The sequence below is a fragment of the Leucopleurus acutus genome (genome assembly GCF_964270905.1).
Source record: "Leucopleurus acutus genome assembly, chromosome: 4".
Lineage (NCBI taxonomy): Eukaryota > Metazoa > Chordata > Mammalia > Artiodactyla > Delphinidae > Leucopleurus > Leucopleurus acutus.
Window position 1 is genome coordinate 50,523,154 of NC_139146.1, and position 20,391 is coordinate 50,543,544.

At 41.0% G+C, this 20,391-nt stretch overlaps 1 protein-coding gene across 1 annotated transcript in view; it reads right to left on the reverse strand.

Moving 5' to 3' along the window:
* The window catches only part of PPARGC1A (PPARG coactivator 1 alpha), a 98,377-nt gene extending 79,382 nt beyond the window's left edge, over positions 1 to 18,995 (reverse strand). Inside the window, exons 1-2 of the mRNA XM_082838817.1 lie at positions 18,438 to 18,995; positions 13,322 to 13,501 (exon numbers count right to left, since the gene is read on the reverse strand). Of these exons, the coding sequence (XP_082694943.1) occupies positions 13,322 to 13,501; positions 18,438 to 18,485 (228 nt within the window). The 5' untranslated portion in view covers positions 18,486 to 18,995. The remainder of the gene's footprint in view (positions 1 to 13,321; positions 13,502 to 18,437) is intronic.
* Positions 18,996 to 20,391: the final 1,396 nt, after the last annotated feature.

Here is a 20,391-nt window from a genome sequence, read left to right on the forward strand (position 1 = left end):
GCTATGAAACATGTCGCTGGAAATAAAAACGAACCAGCAACTAAAGGAAAAAAAGTGGGATCGCTGTTTTGTTTTTCCATATCACAAAAGCAGGAGGGAGGTCACACAGTACCGTTGGAGGGTATCATGCCTTTTGCTGACTCAGAGAAGAAACACATTTGCCATTCAAAGACAAATTAAACAGGGCATGGATCATGCTACGTGGATTGCCAGACTCAGTTATCTGCCAAGACCAGGCAACATTCAGTTACCTCCAAAGGCATCTAAACACAGAAAATTCTTTGGCTGTGTGTGGACAGAATGCCTTTGTCAAAATTTTCAGTTGGAACAAATATTGCAAAGCAGTCCAGATGAGATTTGTCCCAGGAGAAATTGACACAAATTCCTTTAGGACAGAGGAAGCTACCTCAGCTACACTGCTGGGATTGCCAGGTGATAGGATTAAAGGAGCTAGAAAGTGGCATCGTGACCTAATATAACTCTCAAATCTACTGCACACAGAGTCCTAGAACTGTGGACCAGCGGGGTAAGAAGTCACTTAACCCACGCAGCATCACGGCGTTCAGATGCTCAGGTATTTGACTAGACCCTTCTCCAGTGAGAACAGGAGGCGAGCCTGCCCATCAGGCAGCACTGCCTAAAAGAAAAGGCAAGCTGATATCGGTGGCTCAGAGGAGAGCAGGGTGTCCCTGCTAAACATGCGCTGGCAAGACACAAGAGGATCCTGACATGAGAACATTTCTGGACAGGATCTGAGTTGGCGAGGATCCCTGGACACCTGGGAGAACTATGTCTGGAATACAGAAGCCCCAACTTCACCTCTGAACAAATGTGATGGCACCCGGCGAAGCTAATGTCCTTAGGCCAAGAGTCCATGTAAAAACCAAGGGCATTCCTATAATAGAGGGACTTTTTTCCCTATACAAGCATCATTCAAATCAGAAATAAACTTCTCGGAAAGGGCTGGGGAGAAAAAGTTTAAGCTGGAGAATTACAGGGAAGTGAAAGAGATCTAATTGAATCAGGCCCAGTAGAGATGTAATGCTTGGTACCTCCAGAGAGAAGAGGAAAGAGGTAGTGAGCATTCTTCCTGTGCCTGCCTCATTCACGGAAGCAGGTAGGACCATCCATGAAACAGTGCAAAGAAAGCTCCAAGACGTAGAAAAGCCACATATTCAAGGTGTCGCATATAGACAAAAAGTGTGTCAGGCTTTCCAGCTGGACTGAAATATCATTCTCACAGAGAAATGTCAACAGGCCTAAAAGATGCAAAACGGTACTCATCCAAAGGAGCCCCAAATGCGTTGCCAGGGGCTCAGTGTTCCACTCACGGCAGCATTGTACACTGGTGAGAGAACTTGCTGCTGACAGCCTTGCCCTCTTCCCTTAGGTTGACTACCTCTCCTCTTCTCTCAGCCATTCCAATGAGCAAACTGCTGTTTTTCTCAATACACAGTGGGTAGGACACCATAAATCCCAGGTTCTCTAATTTCAAATATTCTGTCCCACTGCCCTGCTTTTGATGGACCCTACGCCTGGGCTCTTGGTTTGGAACAGAAGGTCCCATTAGCCAGGAGAAATGCTCTCCAGCAAAGTTCCATGTCGAGGTGAAGGCATTTCTGAAGATGATAAGTGTACCAACCCAGAGAAGGGCAGAAATTATCTGTGAGCGATAACCAGGATAACAGGCAGGTGGGGAAAGTCCCCGCTTTGCTTTCTCTATCAGAGAGCTTATCTCACTTGATTTTAAAGCCCTGTCTTCATCACTAACCATGAGCTTCATAGTACCATGGACTTGTCTACACGTAATCACTGTATCTTCAGAAAGTGGCAAGGAGATGGGCATGCTAATGGTTGACAGTAATTTTTTTTTTTAATGAAGGGATAAATAAGTCAGCGAGAGAACAGAGAAACTGTTAAAATCCAGAAGCATGAAGAAATGTGAAACTACGCACAAGTTGGAGACCAGTAGCTTCAGCTGGCAAGTGGTTTCTTCCATGAGAAAATGTGACCCATCCATACCACAAGTGATATGGGATGAAAGATCAGTGTTAGTCATACCCCCTCGGTAATACACGCATTCTAAAGCACAGTCCTGAGGTTTTAAAGTTGGCATCTTAACCAGGAAAATCCACATGACGGCAGAGATAGCCGGCAACACCTTCTGTTTCCAGACCATTTGAAGGAAGATGGGGAGTGTTGAACACACTCTAAGAATTTCTCCAAAGTTCAAAAGTACTTGGCATCAGTTTCTACTCATGCCTCTGGTGCCGAAATATCAGCCACTGTGGAAACTGGTCTCTGCAGTTGCTCCCCAGCGACTGGTGAGTATGTTTCATTCGTCCCCTTCTCCTTTCAGTAAGTTGCACACTTGCTTCAATCATTTCTCTGCTGCATCTCTCTAAATTCTCTATCGTGGGAAAGTCTGATCAAAATGTCCAGGCTTCACTATGACCCAGGGCTCTGGTAATGAATTAAGAGTTAACTGGAGTGCACATGAAACAGAGAGCTTGCCAGAAGATGGTTAGAGAATTTCATGACAATTAGCACTGATTTGCGCTACAAGAATACAAAAAAAAAAAAATTGTTTCAAAGGAGAACAAAAACAGCTTCTCACACATACATAACCCCAAAAAAGCCTTCTAGCACTGACTGAAAATGATACCATTGGATGACAGAAGAAACACACCAGATTAGCCAATTAGCATTCATCCAAGAAAAGTAAGCACTTTGGAGAGAAGGGAGAAAAGGAACCCATCAACGGTAATATCAACTTTACAATAGCCCTGACTGTTTATCTACCCAAAGGAAGTGCTACCTCCCAATTTTTTTTGTGACCCTCTTGACAATTCTGGGGGAAAAAGTGTTAGTTCAACATTATCGCAAGCCAGAATATGACTCTATTTATGTGACAAGTTGACAACATACAATTTCATGCTTGTTGAACTGATCGGTGTTATATATTCACTGTGCATATTACGAAGGCTCACTGTTATAAATATGAAACAGTATACACTTATTCAAAGTAGCTCCAGCAGTGGCAATTTACAACTGGGTTGTTTGTGCTCTTACAAAGCCCATTGCCACCTTAAGGGGCTGCAGCGCACAGAAACAGATGTGAAGTGTGACTCTGACCAAAATGGACTGACGATGACCTATGTGAAAGCAGGCTATTACATTTTGGTCTGCATGGCAGCTGACACTGGTTTGTATTTAGATATGTGACTGGTGAGAACACTGTGTTCTTAAAGCTCTGTTTAAACATGGGCCAAGACATTTGTCTGCTGGACTAATTATTTTACCACCCAGCCATGGCAAGTATCCCATTCTTCTCCTTAAAAAAAGAAAGAATGTGAATGTGTATGCACACACACACAGGCACACAGTTCCACTATGCTGTGTAAAGTTACAGTCAGTACTTTAAACCTTGGTCATGTCAGGTGAATGTTGGCAAGAGTTCTGGAACGTCTGCATAACAGAATCGTACCACGTTCTCGAGCAGGTGCCTGGGAACGGGACAAGGCCACAAACCATCAAATCGTAAGCTGTCCCAGACACTGTTTTTGGTCAAATCATTTCCTCCTTTCTTTCCCCGCTTTCTTTCTTTCTCTTAGCAAGCTTCAACCAATTTGCAAGTGTTCACTTCCACAAGGACAAATTTGGAAGAGTGAAGAACAACACAGTTTATCCAAATGTGGAAGGAAATGAGGGAACCAGGTGCCTTGCTAAAGCTAGATATCACAAATTTGCATAAGTAGTTTCCCAACGACAGAAGTGCTATTTGGAACAAAATAAATTGCTTGTATTGTATGCAAGGGCACAAACCTTGACCAAGTTTGTGGTTGCTTCCCTGCTCCTATGTTTCTTTAAGTACACCCTGATAATCCTGCTAAGAAGCCCAAGTTGGTGGCCCTCTGTAGGTAGATCTAAAAGGATAATAGTTTATTTATTATTTAATTATTTGTTTTTAGGTAGACCTAAAAATCTTACTGTTTATCTAGAAGTCTTCAACATCTGTATGTGACTATTAAGAAAAATAACTAAAAAATATTTGAAATATGAATTACGTTGCTGCAGGATTTTCTAGTAATTCTTCTGTTTCCTTTTTGTTTGTTTGCTTAAAAGTAAGTAACACCCTTAGCTCTCATTTTGAGATCTAGCAATGCAGTCAGTGACCGGAATCGTGGATCTTTTTTGAAAGATTTTAATTCTAGTGTTTCGGAACTTCCCCACTCCAACAAAGTTTGTTATTCAGAATCTACATCTCTTTCTACTTTTCCTGTTGGACTGAAGTGAAGGTGTTGTCAGTCTGTCTAGTAAATCCAACCCACAAGATAACATAATCACATACATTCATTTCTCAGAGACCTTGGTGGTTCTTATCTCCTTGCTTTTATGATCTCTTATGAACAGCCAGGAATAGCAATTTGCAGGCTGTTTGTAAAGCCATCTTAGTCTGAACCTAGCCTTCCCCTCTTTTATCACACGGCGATATTCTGCAGCTAAATCCCACTCGCCATAGCAAAATTTGCTCTGAGCTCCATTTTCGAATAATTTAAGTATTCTCTGTGTGTATGGAACATATCAAACATGCAGTGTAGGGCGATTATCATTTCAATGAACTATTTATTAATAGAAGGTGGTGTGTGTGCTTTGCTTAGATTTATTGATATGCTGCCCACTGTATATTGTAGCCTGATGCTATTTAGTTCATGGTCATCAGCGTCTCAGACAAGCAGTGCTGTGGCTCTCATGGTCCCAGTTCTTCTCTGTGCTTTGCTCAACTTTATTTTACCACTATATCACCTAGAACCTTAAACACAAGGCTTGAGTTCTGTGTTAAATCACAATTGTTTCCTATTAAGTGTTCCAAGCTCCCCATTTTTATTAAGTTACTTTATTAAATCCTTAATAACATAGATAGACTAGTTAGTTAATTTGTGTGTTGAGCCATGGATGTTAATTTGTAAACATAATAACATACTGCAATCATTTGCATAATAGCATTTTAATCTTTTTAGTAAAAGCTGTAATTCCCTACAAAGTACACTGCAGTAGAAACTAAGTGACTATTGGTAATAGTACAAAGGCCTTAAAATTCTGATCCTATTATAGTGTTGGAACATACCCAAACTGCTTCCATAATCTCTGAAATGTTACTATTCTCTGATTTAGGTGTCTGTGTCAAGAATAAAAATGAAGTATAACTGGTAGCAATAGACTATTTCCTAAATGTAATTTAGTATTCACGAAGCACCAGCACTTTGCAAATAGCTCTGAGGCTTTCCTTCAAAGTTCAGAGCTCCAGCCCTGCACATTGTGTGAGAAACACCAAGGATCTCACACTAAACTTGGTTGTGCCGAAGACAAGGCTCCAATAAATCATGCTGATGTGGCACAGGGCAGGGCATCGGCCACCAAGAATTTGGCTGTTAAGTCTCCTCCCTCCTCCCTGCCCGACCGGCCTGCTTTTACCTCCTTGAACTAACTGCTTCTGAGCAGCAGTTTGGGAGAGACTGAAAAAGTGGGGGAAATAGTTAACAAAGAGACTTCTAAAAAAAAACAAAACCAAAAAAACCAAAAAAACAACTCTAGAGGGGGCTTGAAAGAGCCCATTAACACCAATCACAAGACTGGCCAAAAAAACAAAACAGAAAAAAAAAAAAAAAAAAAAAGCCTACTTGTTTAAAAGTCAAGCCAAGTCATTTTACGCAAGATCTGGTAATTCATTAATCTATCCGGCTGCAAACCTTGAATGAATAACTTGCTCTAGTAATGGAGATGGGCAGGTCTACACAGCATCAGTGTTTAGGATCTGAAACTATGCAAATTATTCTATCATTTTGGAAGAGAAAAGGCACGAAAGTATCTCCTATTATCATTTTGGGGTAAATTGCGTAATGGATAAGAAGTCATTTATCTTTGTAAAACTTTGCCCTTGCCAAGAGTAAGAGTGTGTATTTCCTGTGTATCTCTCTCCCCTTTTCCCTTGCTCTCATTCTAGCTGCTTGTAATTCAGCATCTTTGGCAGGCTACAGTAAAACACAGTACCCTGCTTTGCTTTCAAACTATACCTCAGAGCGCACAATCTTGAAAGTAACCTGAGAGGTTAAAGAAGAAGAAAAAAAAATGGTCCTTACAAAATTGTTTTACATCACAGGCAATTCATTTTATAAAACACACAATAAAAGTTTTCATTGTTAAAAGAATAGGCACATAATTATCGGGACAGATAAGCCTTGTTAAAAATGTGAAGTCTGGGGTAGAGAACAGTGGAAGAACAATTTGGCTGTTGGTCTTTAATGTTCATCTTTTTATCTGCTTTGTGTGTTGATCTCGTTCAGAGGTGAGCCATCTGCTGGGCTGTGTTTCCAGGACATTTCATATAGATAGGGGGAGGGGGACAAACAGACACTATGTATAAGCTTACTATGCAAGCACACATAGTTGCTATACAAAGAGACAGTTTGTCCACTGCAGCATCCTGAATCTTAATGACTTTAACCTCGACTAATATCTCTGAAGTAAATCTAAGAGGCAGTGCGCCACTTCTTCCTGATTCCTCCCCAAGTTTTCCTCCTTGTGAATGTGGGTCTCCACTTTCCTGGCTCCCAAGATATCCAGGGGGAGTAATTTTTAGTTCAGTGACCCACTGGAGAGTCCAGGAGGTAGGAAAAGCCCAAGAAATGTCTCACCTCCTTCTTGGAGTGCCAACAGTATCGAAATAGTTGGTCTCTATCCCCAAAACACAAACTAGCACCTTCTACAATCATTGTGCCCAATTACACATATGGATTCTCACTTCCCAAATTGCAAATGGCTAAGAACTGGATTGACTTCCCTGAAAAACAGCAGCCGACCTCATCTTTTGTAACCACAACTTACACTAACAAAAGCAACCATCAGGAAAGTTAGTGGTGAAGGATGTCATTTAACTGGCACCCTTTGACTTACTATTTATTAGTAGGGATTGATGCCAATAGACATAGCCCCATGGGTCAGAGCTCCTGAGCCATATTTTCCCAGTGGTCAGCACAATGGCGAGGAAGAAACAGGGTGATAAACCAGATGTTCCCAAGATAAGGCAGATGTTATCAAGACAAGAAGTCTAAACAGTCTTTAACTGAGGTGTGTAGAGGAACACACACACACACACACACACACACACACACACACACACGTGAACACTATTCAGTCTCCCAGCTGGATAAGCCCACAGTAGAGGTTGAAAATAAAGCAGCACACAGGCTGGGTCAGATGGTTGCTTCCTGATTTGTGACTCTCCAAGATGAACATCTAACTGATTTATACCCAGAATTTGAAATTTTGCGGTAGACTACAAATGCAAAGAGAAGTACAACATAAATTTTTAAAATACTCCATAAGTCTCCAGGAGTTTCAACGTTCTTCAATGTTCTTATGTTACAGCCAATTATCTCCCCACTTAAATGGCTATTATTTTCTTACTTGAAGTCTATATTCTCCCTAAGCGTCATTACCAAGTGTGGCAGAAATCTGGTTGTGGGCCGTAAATTGAATTTAAATGACAAACTTTTATTGATTGCAAATTGGAAATTCCAGAAATCTTCAAGAAGTGATTATTGTAAATGAATTCGGTCTCTCCACATAAAAAAGGAGAATTTATTCTCCTGATGATTAAATTAAGGGGAGGTGGTTTGGACACACATTTTTTTCTCTGTTTGTTTTATTAAAATTCCAAGAGGTTTGCCATTCATAGAAAAGTCTGCCTGACCTCAGGCACAGGCAGAAGCAGGAATTCATTACCATGGAAGGCTACAGAATTTCCTCCAAGGAGACAAGTGAGAAAAAGCAGACACCACATGAATTTGTGGATTGGGTTAAATAGGTTCTGCCCCTGATGCAGCAGGGAGATGGCAGTCCCTTTGTAAAATGACTCACAGTCCAAGAAAGTGCTTCAGCTCCTAAAGGTGAGCAGAAACTTAACCAGATAGATACCCGTGAAGTTCCAATTCCCTTTGGAATATTTTCGAGTTAGTCTGCTTTGCCACCTCCCTCCCTAACCTAACCCATATTTATCAGGACTGATGGAATTTTCCTTTGAGGTGCTTAAATTTTGTTCCCTGGACGCCATCCCCTCTGCTGTCACCTTGTCCCTTCCCTGCACCTGCATCGCATGGGGTTTGGAATGCAGCAGAGCCTGCTGTCGGATTTCCTCTACTTTCTGCTTGTCCATAGCTCTTAAAACGATCAGAACGATCACCCTTAAATACCATCCCGTCATGTTGCTCTCCTGTTAAAAATCTTCAGTGGCACCCTAATTCCTATCGTGGAAACTCTAAACACTTGCAACTGGGTCCTCAGGGCCTGGCATAATTTTGTACCCACCCTAAATCCAGACTTACCTATCTTACTCCTGTGCTCCCATTAATACATTTTTCACTTTGAGTAAAACCAAACTCTTCACCTTTATAATCTGTCTATGAAAAGACTTCACTCTTATTCTCTTATTAACCTTGGTGATGTTATTCTTGCTGATTCCCTCCTTAGCTAGGATACACACACACACACACACACACACACACCCCCCTACATGTATACATGTATATATGAATACACACAGTCCTGCCATATTTGCCAATTGCTAATATATATATAATATATAACCCCATGCATATAAATATACATGTGCACATATACATGGATGTATATAGTGTTACGTTGTTCTCCAATTACTGATATATATGAACATGTACATATATATGTATATTTGTATACACAGTCTTCCATTATTTGCTAATGGTTTCTGATTTCACCCTCCCCAACTAGATTTAAGGTCCTTTAGGAAATAGATCTATTGGAGCTTTATATTTAATTTTCACATTAACTAACGCAGTTCACACCATCAATAAATATATGATGGTTAACTCATTCATGAGGTTGCAACTATTTACTGAGTACACACTTTCTCCTGCTTTCTAAGAAAACATCTAGAAAAACTTCAGTGAACAAGACAAGCTGGTTCCCTGCTCCCAGAATGCTCACAGTCTCTTGAATAGCCAAGATCTGTTGTTTTTAACTTTTTCATAAGTATCTAATATATGCCCATTGTAGAAAACAATTAGAATACAACTGAAAGTCGAAGGAAAAAATGTAAAGTCATCTATATTCCCACCATAATGATCGAATATTCTTGAAAGTTTCCATCCGCCATTCCCCGGTGGCATGTAGCAGGACACCTTACAGACAGATAGCAGGAAACCACCCTTTTTCTTTTACAAAAGTTCACAGTATCAGACCTTCCTGCAAGTTTCAGTAATTACCCAACATGAATACTGGCCACAGCTTAGAGACCTTCCCTCCCCATTAGCAAAGGCAGCCTTCAGTACGTATTCTGAGCAATGACCTAGAGGCAGCTACATCCTCACTCTCCACGCACTAAAGAACCCCAAGTAGCTGCATTCAGAAGTTACCAGACCAACAAATGAAAGATGCCCATTCAGTGGAATCAAGGAGGCATCAAAGCAGAGGTTAAAATAAAGCAGAGACAAGGTGGCCCACAATGTCCCAGAAGAGCCAATGTGCTATTTAACCTAACCCATGCCACCCATCTTTACACACTGCCATGCTTTAAAAGTACTTCTTTATTCTCCTCCTTCAAACAATGCACAAAGCAACAGAGAGAAGGAAGTTGTGTTGCAATATTCTGAAACATAAATCTTGCTACCAGCCGGTCCAGGGACAGCATCCTGTTTTCCTGACACATGGATAAGATAAACTGGGTGCTGCACCTATAGGCCTTGTGTCCTGTTTTGCTAAGTGGCTTCTGAATCATACGTGGTCACCTGCATTTACACATCCAAACACAGGTTGTGCAAGCAGAGAGCGCTGTTTGTGTGCCTAGTTACTCAACCAACATGCACAATTACGTGTCAGCTCACTCTTCTCCCACTCAGGAATTCACTGTCTCCCCAGTTGGGACATTCAATTCCATTCTTTTTTTTCTTCTTCTTCTTAAGTTATTCCATACATAAAAATCAAACTAAGATTCAAATTATGGCAGAGGTCAAAGGAAGAAATTTCTATTTATTCCCAACGTTTAAACATTCTGCAATACTAAATGGAACTCTAAATACCCGCTTTCTTCCCGCTTTGATGAGAATCCAGAAATCCTGTGGCCAGTTTCCAGCAGTGTCATCAATGTGATACTTGAGTCAGGGAAAAGTGTTGAACTGCTCGGTGCCTTATTTTATTCTGGGAATCCGAGGTAGATAATGCTTGTTATTGGCAGATCAGAGGTGGCAGAGACCGTGACTGTTGGGCTTGCTCAAGTACAAGGCCTTCACAAATGTGATGAGGCAGGGTTTTGAGAACTGGAGGAGAACAAGGGAGCACAGGTGAAAGTCCGCTGTGAGAGGTTTAAAGTCACAGGCGCTGGGAAATGCCTTTGGGGTAATGCAGCTTTGGTAGAAGCAATGTGCAAGGCTGTAGCCATTCAAGGGTTATTCTGTTGCCTATGGAGTTTCTTTACAGGGGAGGACACAATTTTAGAATTCCACCTATGCTCAAAACACACTTTTTTTTTTCGTTATAGAAAAGATGTCTGAGTTTAACGCTAGAGGGCAAAGAGTAGAGGCATCTTTCTGTATGCAAATGCTGAGGAAGCCGCTGCTGTGTGTAACAATATTGCCACATTTGGCCTTACCCTTGGCATCAACAGAGAAGAATGGGCTTTGTGACGTCAGAGAAAACTGTTATGGGGACTTATTGATACAGTCACTTTTGCTGTCTGCCACTAAGAGAAGTCCTGACATATCAGTCCTGGGGCCCTGGGCATCTCGATAATTTTATATGGCTTCTAAGTCTTCATATCCTGTATCTTAACTCTATTTTCTCTCTCAGAAATCTGACGGATTCATCTTTAGTGTTTTCTAAAAATTGCGGCGACTTTTTTTTTAAACAGGGTTTCTTCACCTCAGCACTATGGTATGGTCACTTGGGGCCAATGATTATTTGCTGTGGGGAGCTGTCCTGTGCATTATAGGACGTTAAGCTGGTCTCTACCTACTAAATACCAGCAGCATCTCTCTGCCTCCTGTCCTAAAAATCAAACATCCCTCCAAACAATGCGAAATGTCCCCAGGCAGGCAAAGTTGCCTTCAGTTGAGAACCACTGGTTTAAAATGAACTGATGAGAGATTAAATGAAATAAACCTTGTGTTTAGAGGGTTGAAAACAATTCCACCAGTAGTATAAAGTTATATAGGAAAACAAAAGGGGTGTCTTTGTGTAGATTAAGCATCTATAGATATATAACTGGTTGCCAAACCCAGTCTCCCGGAAGTGTAAATGAGAAGTACCTCATGCAGTTGCCACGACATGAAATACAGGGACACCAGCCATGAAAAAAAGGTGTATTTTTTGCAACCAGCCCACAAGGGAGGCCTTGACCACCACACCATCGCCCCAACCCCCTTTTAGTTTTTCCCTAACCATCTTCTACAAAATGCATGGCATTTACCCAATATGAAATAGTCGATTTTTAGATAAGAGGTCTATGGAGATGGACATTTTTAAAAGTACTGTTTACTTAATGCAGCATGACTTAAAATGGGCCTGTAACCTGACAAGTGTACTGAATGAGGAATGTTCAATTTACCAGTTCGAACCAGCCAAGTCCTCACATGAACTTTCTGAGACCCGGCTGAGAAGCCTGGGAAAGTATAACTAACCACAAACCCTCAGTGTTTCCTCCACCTGATTCCTTCTCCCCAGCTTTCACTCCATTACCTTAAGCACTCTTCTAAGACCCACTTAATGCTCCAGGCATATTATAAAACCTTAGTGGTCAACAGAATCTACAGCCATCTCAGCTCACCAGCTATATACCTGCTTCCATGTCAACCAACACTGAAAGGAAAGATTCTGTTCTATTTTTAAATATATTGAGCAAAGAAGCAGCTTGGTATGTAAAGGATGGCTGTCACCCAAATTCACTGTTATTCTATTTTTAATCAAGGATAATAGACTTCGAAGTCAGATACATCTGGGGTTCAAATCCCACGTCTTTGTCAACTGTGTGATTTTGGGAAAATCACTTAGCCTCTCTGAAACTCACTGTCTGCATATGTAAAATGGGAATGATAATAATAGTACCTAAACAGTAGGTTGTTTTGAGGGATGAGTGCGATGACATACATAAAGCAAAAGTGCGCCAAAATGTTGGCCATTTTGTTATTACTATTACTCTTATGAACATACCATATTCATCACTCACTCACTATTCACAAAGCACTTATTCAACACCTTCTGTGTGCTGGAAAAACTCAGTAAATATTGTAAAATGGGTTTTCTTAATGACTCAATAAACATTTATTCAGTGACTTTTATGTGCTGGGTGCTGGAAAAACTCAATAAATGTTGTAAAATTGGCTTTCTTAATGACTTGAGATTTCAACCAAACAACACTGAAGTATAAGACATGTCTCTTCTGGTGGATTAAAAAAATACATTTAAAGTGCTTTGTTTGGAGGCTGGCACATGGTAGATAGAAAATGTTACATGATAATGGTGGTGCTGGTGCTGGTGATATTGAAAACTAGTTGATTTGATCATCTTTACTCAGTTCACTTGCCAGAGTTTGTCCCTCTAAGAAACCATTTATTTTCAAGTAAATGAGGACTGATCTTGTAAGAAAGAACTTCTTTTCTCCAAGTAACTGTTTAATAGGTGCAGATTAACATTCTTTATTACAGGGTAGGCTTATAATAAAGAGTCTAGAGCCTGGGAGGTAATTCTCACTACTCAAAAGTAAATTAATTTTGACTAATTTATAAGTAAATATCAGAGTAGCTGGGCTTAGAAGTTCCCATAATATAAAGAAATCAGAGGTACGATTATAAATATGACAATGACAGTAAAAAAAAAAAAAAAACTGCTCACCTACTTTGTAAAATAATTAAAGGTAGACCTCATGCCTTGGTTAAAAAGAAATGTGTTCTTTTACATTCTACGTTAGTTTACAGTAGGCACCATTTTCTGTGGGAAACAGACAGGAATAAACAGGTGTAGACGTTTGTTCTTCTTTGTCATTTATTCTTTCACAGTCCCTTAGTATTTCAACAGAGTTTGATGCACTCTGTTGTGGGTCCTTAATTCTCAAAAAAAAAAAAATTTGTTTTCCAAAATCGTTTTTCCACAAAATAGGAAGTGCCTAAGTATGATAAAAAGTCTTTTGGTGACAGCAAAGTAAGAACTCGTTATGCTTTCAGGCCCATAATATTTTAGTGTGGCATAAGCCAAGTTCAATGAGAAATTAATTTTCACCAAAGGCTGTCCTTACCTCAAATATGTTTGAAGGCTCATTGTTGTACTGATTGGATATTATTTCTGACTGGTCACTGCACCACTTGAGTCCACCCAGAAAGCTGTCTGTATCCAAGTCGTTCACGTCTAGTTCAGAAAGGTCAAGTTCAGGAAGATCTGGGCAAAGAGGCTGGTCTTCACCAACCAGAGCAGCACACTGCAGGGGGCAGGGGAGGAAAGAAAAAAGCTTTCATTAACCGCAGGAATTTATTAAACTGCAATAGCATGTGATAGGAATTAAGCCTGGTTAATTCAACGACACCACCAAAGCTGGTTTCCAGGGTTTTAGTCCCCAGAATAAACATCCTAAATTCTTTAACTCACTTTGCTCCCAAAGGATACTTTGCCAGAACCATTCCATCCCAAATTCTACCTCCAAATCCATAGTAAATGCCATGCTTCCATGAAGCCTTCTCTGATTCGTCCAGTTAGAAATCAACTTAGATTTGTTGGTACCTCTTTGATAGTTAGCACTTACCAAGTTTCCAATTGTTTTCTGGTTAACTATATGCAAAAGTTCACTCTACTCTTAGAGTATAAGCCCTTTGAGGGAAGGATACGGATTTGATTTCACCTTGGAATTACATCACACGTACGAGAGACAAACGATGACTAAATGAGAGAAAAAAAACCCCATAAGAACTATACCAGGAAAACTTTCTCCATTTACTCTCTCTTTAACCATTATAATCCATAAAATTCATTTAGCAACTAATGATGCAACGTCCTTTAACATGTCTATGGTTCTCTTGAATTGTTATTTAAATCTTTTACTTGACTTTTCATGAGATTCTGAACTTCTCAAACAGGTCAAAAATAAATCCATTGAGATGAAGGACAAAAATCATATTTTTTATGATCTTTGTTATCTTCCACTATGTGTAACTTGCAAGTCTTCTGTGTTGGTGTGTGCGTCTGTGTATACCGTTGGGATCACCTGAAGTCTGAAAAGAAAAACCACGCTAGCACACCACAACTATATTTTTGTTCATCATTTATATATTCCTAAACTATGCTCTAAGTGAACTCAAAAGAACAATTTTTTATTTGGAGTTTTAAAAATGGTTTCAATATATTGAGAGGCTTCAAATACCCTCTACCGGGACTGGGCTGCTTGTCACCTCCTTGCACAGAGTAAGTGGTCTGTTAACTCTCCTGCCCTGTGGGTTTCTGAGGAAAGTGGACCCGCTTCCTAAGGTGGGCTTCTAACCTCGAATTGGCTATCTGACTGCTGTTTCATCACTGCCCATTGTGAAGAACCCTGCAGAAACTTCCTTTGGAAGGGATCTGGTGATGCCAGAGCCATAAGGACTTTATCTATCTGCAAGCCGAGGGGTCTCAATTGAAAGGCACACTCTCTGAGGTGGTACCCTCACGGCCCTCCCTTCCAAGGCCAGGAGAGATGCTGGGGAGTTCTTCCCATCCAGGCAGCAGTTGGGCATGAAGCTAAAGATACTGCTTGACATTTGGATTTTGAATAAAATAAGTTCTACGCAGATTTTTTTTCTCAAGCACCCCTGTCATCCCTGGCAGGCTACATTACACGGGTCATATGCAGCAGCATGTTTGTAAGCAGCACGCTGAGAAGTAGGTACTGGGGAATGGAGCCAGCAGTTGGTAAGGGGAGGCTAGGAGAAGCTGAAAATTCCTGCACTTCCTCCCTAAGACCACTGGGCCCCACTGAGATCCCAAACTGCAGGCACAAAGGTAATGCCAAGAAAGGGCAACCCCCTTCATCTCAACTCTTCCCTTATCATTTTATCGGTCTTTCTCTTTTATTATTGGAGTTAGCCCAAAGTTACAGATCCGTATACTTGACTAGATTGATAAGCGAGCAGAGGCTGGGCTGAAGAGAAGATTTTGTTCTGGGACAGTGTTTGGATTTTGTTACAGGCACAACACTTCCCAGTCTCCACACTTGCCCACTGCTTGTCCTCCAAACACAAACACACACACCCCCACACACAGTTAACTCTTCCACAACACGACCAATTCAGAGACAAGGGGAGAACTTTTTCACTGGTGCAAAACCCACTAGGATTAGGGGAGAGTCCTTAAAATAAAAGCATAAACAACAAAAATGACGACAAAGAAGAATAAGTTAGACAACGTAGGATCTCTACATCTGGCTTAAATTCCTTTTGTGGACAGCATACCCTAGAACCCGTGTTCGGGAATGTTGATACCAACTGGTGGACAACTTCTTGCTGTCTCCCTCTTTAACAGCCCTCTCGAGGCATGACTTCTCCAAAACCCTTTAACCTTTCAGAACTATGTATTTTTCAGTAACTTTTGAAAACCATTAAAAAGATCAGATCAATTTTTTGTATTTTACTCTGCTGTAATTCACATATTTCTTTCCTTTCCTCTCTCTGTCTGCCTCTCTCATTTTTGCTTTTCTGTTATCACTGAAAAATGTGCATGTGCTCTTGCCAATGCTGACGTGCTAATAAAATCAGGGCTTCTGAACGTGGCATTATCCTGATAATCTAAAACACATTAGTGGCAGCAAGTGTTCCTGTTATTAATTTATATTTGGCCTTTGGATGATGCCAGACTTAACAGTCCGAGCCCTGTAACTGTCCTCATCTGACACTCTGATATTTACTGCTTCCCTATACATCTGTAACAGGTGTGCCTTACGGCAATTACAGAGACACATTCTACTGCCTCTTCGCAACTATGACAGCTATTTCACAACCACAGCCTTAATTTTATAATAAGATTTAAGAGGATAAAGCAGTCACTAAACACAAAAGACTAATTATTGTACGTTATTTCACCCCAACAGACTTTTCTCTTAGTTAAAGAGCAGACAAGAAATTAGCTTAACTGCACTGATGATAATGAAACATTATAATTAAGTATAATTCTCCATTAACCTTTTGGAGGTTTTTGTGCCATTGATGGTAAATTTTAAAGAGAGAGAGAGCAGGAAGAGTGGACTTGGCCACATTAATTACATTAATGAAAAAAGAACCTGACTTCTTAAAAAAAAAATTAGGACAGGGGATAAGGGGCAGGGCAGGGGTCAGTAAAGAATGACAGTCTTAGTAGAGTGTATGTCATCGGAACTGTCTCTATCAATCTTGGTAAGCTTACCGGACATCACCTTCATTAAACTGTGAAACACGGGGCACTCTGAGTAGCTATAGTGATAGAGGCCTTTATTAACCAACGTACTGTCCCGTCATTATGTGCAAAAGGGCATAATATGTTTTAGGATGACAGCAAACATTAATGATTCAAAAAATGAAAGCGGCCTACGCTACCTGCTGCTCATAATATCTGAGCCTGGCGGAGGTGATTCCCAGGGCTGCCACCACGAAGGCTGGGCTGCTAGCAGCCTGCTGCCTCCAGCGCAATAGAGAAGCGACTGGCCCGTCTCAGCTGACCGACAACTCAATCCACGGCTGGACAATTAGCCCGAGACCTCACCTCCTTAAGAACAAAATTAAAAAGCCAGTGTCCTAAACGGTTCTGACGCTTATTTGAAAATGACCGCAGGAATGCCAACGAGGAAAGGAAATCTTCCCTATTTCCATATGATCTAGTTCTTCAATCAACTCCTAGCAGCATCAGGAAGAATACATGATGGAAAAATGAAACTGCAGCAGCTGAGACCCACAGTGCCAGCCAGACAACCGCCTGCAGGATACTCCAGCTACCCGAAGACAATTAGGACTTTGAAGCCACTTAGAGCCCTGAGTCGTAAGAGCTGCAGGACGTACGAATTATCCATAACTCTTCCACCTTACCAAGAAATCACAACAAGAGAAGAACAGTTACAATCTGCAAATATATATCTGCCAAGGCAAGAGAGGGCAAACGGAGCCAGCATTTGCCAGCCCAGCGAAGAGTTAAGGATCCAGGGCATGCCTCACTAGAGAGGAAAAATGCATTCGCAGACGGCCTTGGCCAAATTAGTTTCACTTTAGATGTGTATCGCAGCACCACATGGACATCTTATTTAATCAAATCACGTGTAGCCCTTGATCCTCCCCTTACCCTACGTGCCCCCAGCTTCCCAGAGGAAGCTCTCCCAGCCCTTTGCCAGATTCATTGTTAGCTGCTCAGATCCTCCCTGCAATTCAATTCGGGTCCATCTCACCAGAGTCCACAGAAAGTTTTGCTTGTTTCCCAAGTTGGCCAAACTTCCCGAGAACATTCCATTGTGTTGAATGCGAACATGCCGCGGTCCTCCGTCCCCCCTGCTAGTCACTCTAGACTCCAGAGATTACGAGGAAACCAGCTCGCTTTTTTCCCCCCTGTACGAATTGTAGCCAGCAGAGACTGTGGAATTGATGTATTGCCATCTATTTTTACACAAGCAGTGAGCAGCTCCACACACAGTCCTGCATAAACTCTATTCTCTCTCCGGCTTCAGGCAGCTCTCCGTGGTACAGAGAGATTTAACCATTGGCTTCCCTGCCACTGACGCTGATGGAAAACCTTGCACTGTAAGGCTTTTTTTTTTTTTTTCTTTACTGGCCAAAGCTTTCAACCACATAGAGGAGTTTTAAAGGAACCAGCTTTGTTGTTTTGTGTTCTGTGGGAAAAGCAATCTAAAATAGCCCAGCAGGATTATTTAGGATTCTGTGAGTTCTCTGATGAACAGAGAGGGAAGAAGAAAAAAATCCAGACTAGAGTCAAAACTGACTAGATTTGAGCCCATCTATTTTAATATTTTTCTCTTCATCTTATTATAAATAGAAATGGCATTTTTCCAACCAGGCCACTAAACACCACTGGGAAGACTTCAGCTTCTGATTCATATCAATATCTTAGGGCATAAATATTGCATATGAGTAGAAACAGAGCCAAAGGCACACGGAAAGAGTTTCTAACTGCAACAGATCCTGATGACAGCAGCTAAGCTTTGATTTGTTCACGGTATCTCAGAGCCACCTTAAAATAGCAAACTTATTGGAGTTAAGATAAGATTGAGATTCCCTTCCCAAAGCTCCTGCCGGGGCTACTCTGCTGCCTCCTCTCCTCGCCCAAGCCCAAGCCCTTCCCCCTCTTACAGGAATAATTGCATTGTGAGGGAAGCTTCCGTCCTGGCTGCAGTGCTGAGCCCAGCCCCACCTCACCTCGATGTCACTCCATACAGAGTCCTGGTTGCACATGTCCCACGCCATCCAGCTCCTGAATGACGCCAGTCAAGCTGTTTCAACTCCAATCCACAGTGACACAGAGCACACACTCATGCAGGCAACCAGCCCCTTACTGAGAGTGAACTGAAGGCACCTGTCTTACTACAGTCCCCAGTCACATGACAAAGCTATTAAAAAGTAGGCTGGGCTGTCACTCACCCAGCCTCCCTTCTCCTGTGCTGCTAGCTGCTCAAACTCGTGACGTCACTCAAAGGCAGCCCTCTGCCTCAGTGAAGTAACGCTTAAAAAAAAAAAAAAACGGAAAGAAAGAAAGAAAGGAAACACTTGGACTTTTGGAGCATCATGCTGTGACTAAAGCCAGCTTTGAATGCCACCGACTCTAAATGGAGCCCTGGCCATATAATAACTAAAATCCCCTGCAATCTTTTTTTAATTTATTTTCCTTCCAAAACAAGCAAGTGGCAAAGCTCTCTGTTTCATGACAGAGTAACTACATTCTTAGCTAAAATGTGGACTCCCTCAGAACTCAGATTTGAAGACATCCAAGTGGACTTGGTTTGGGACTAAGGCAAGATCTTATCACATGATGGATTTTTATGAGACATTTTCTAATTGGGGGAAGTGTTTCAAAACAGAGAATGGGGCATGCTTTCTTTCTTTCTTTTTTTTTTTTTGCTTATTTAATCAACAAAACAGCCTGTATTTGTTAAGGTATAAACAAACTCCTCTACCCAGAAATCTGCTGTCCCTGTGGCAGTAGGGAATACCAGCTCCCGAGAAGTGTTACTGCAGTTTACTTTGCTCCATATAAGGAGAACAAGCAACAAAATACCACCCTTTCAGGGTCCTTCTAATTATTTCCATTTCTCTCATAGGCTCTCAGAAAACAAGTGTTAGTAAAGACAGTCGCTGCCGCTTTGCCCAGATCAGCTTAGTTTCCCGGCTACCTTTTTTTTTTTCCATACATGTAGCATTTCCTCTGCAACTGCCTTAGGGTGCCTTTTTGAATAAACACTGGATTCCAACCCTAGTACCCTGGGTTGTACAGTTTACCTTTGAGATCAAGAATGTCCATGGAGTAAGGGAAAAATACCGACATGCTATTAGCAGAAATATTCATTTCTTGAGCTTTTTCATTCTTTGAATTTTTCAGCTTCTAGCCTGAGACAATGAGGGCTAATGCAGGTTCAACTGTTTTATGATGACACTACATATTGCATCCATAACAAACTCAAGGTACTAGACAACGCCAGGAAACACTTCCCATAACACCACAGAGGTCGGATTTAACCCTTCCAAGTTCCAGAGTGATGTTCACGTGGACATATATTTGTGAATATACATGTTTTTATAAAATTTTAAACCCCATATATTTTAAAAATCAACTCAGTCTTTTACTTGATAATTACTCATCTGAAAAAAAAATTCCCCAGGTATCTAAAAATGGTTCTAAAGCACTATTCATTTAATCTCCTATTCTACTAAGTTTAACGTAATGAATTCACTATTGTCCATTCCTTTATCAGGAAAAGAATGGTGATTTGCTCTAAATATAAAGTTGCTCAAATATTAAAGTGAAAGAAAAAACAAACCAAAAAACATCAGACTGTTTCTTCTTTCAGATCACATCTATTTTAAGAAATTTGTCTACTCTGAGATCTGCAACAAGTTGCTACTATATTCCTGAATAATGTGAGGAAATTGACAGTTTGTCATTACTGGACATGAAACGATGGCCAAAAGCTTTGACGTTTTAAATTAGCTGAATACATTTCACTGGCACATTTTCCCTCTTACAAATAGCGGAAAATTACCATAGTTTTAATTTTCCAAATCAAGAAAGAACAGGAAAATACAACCTCAGGAAGGCTTTTATACATGCAATTAGTGGCATTACTCTGCACTCCCCACAAAGAAACACTAATTTTCT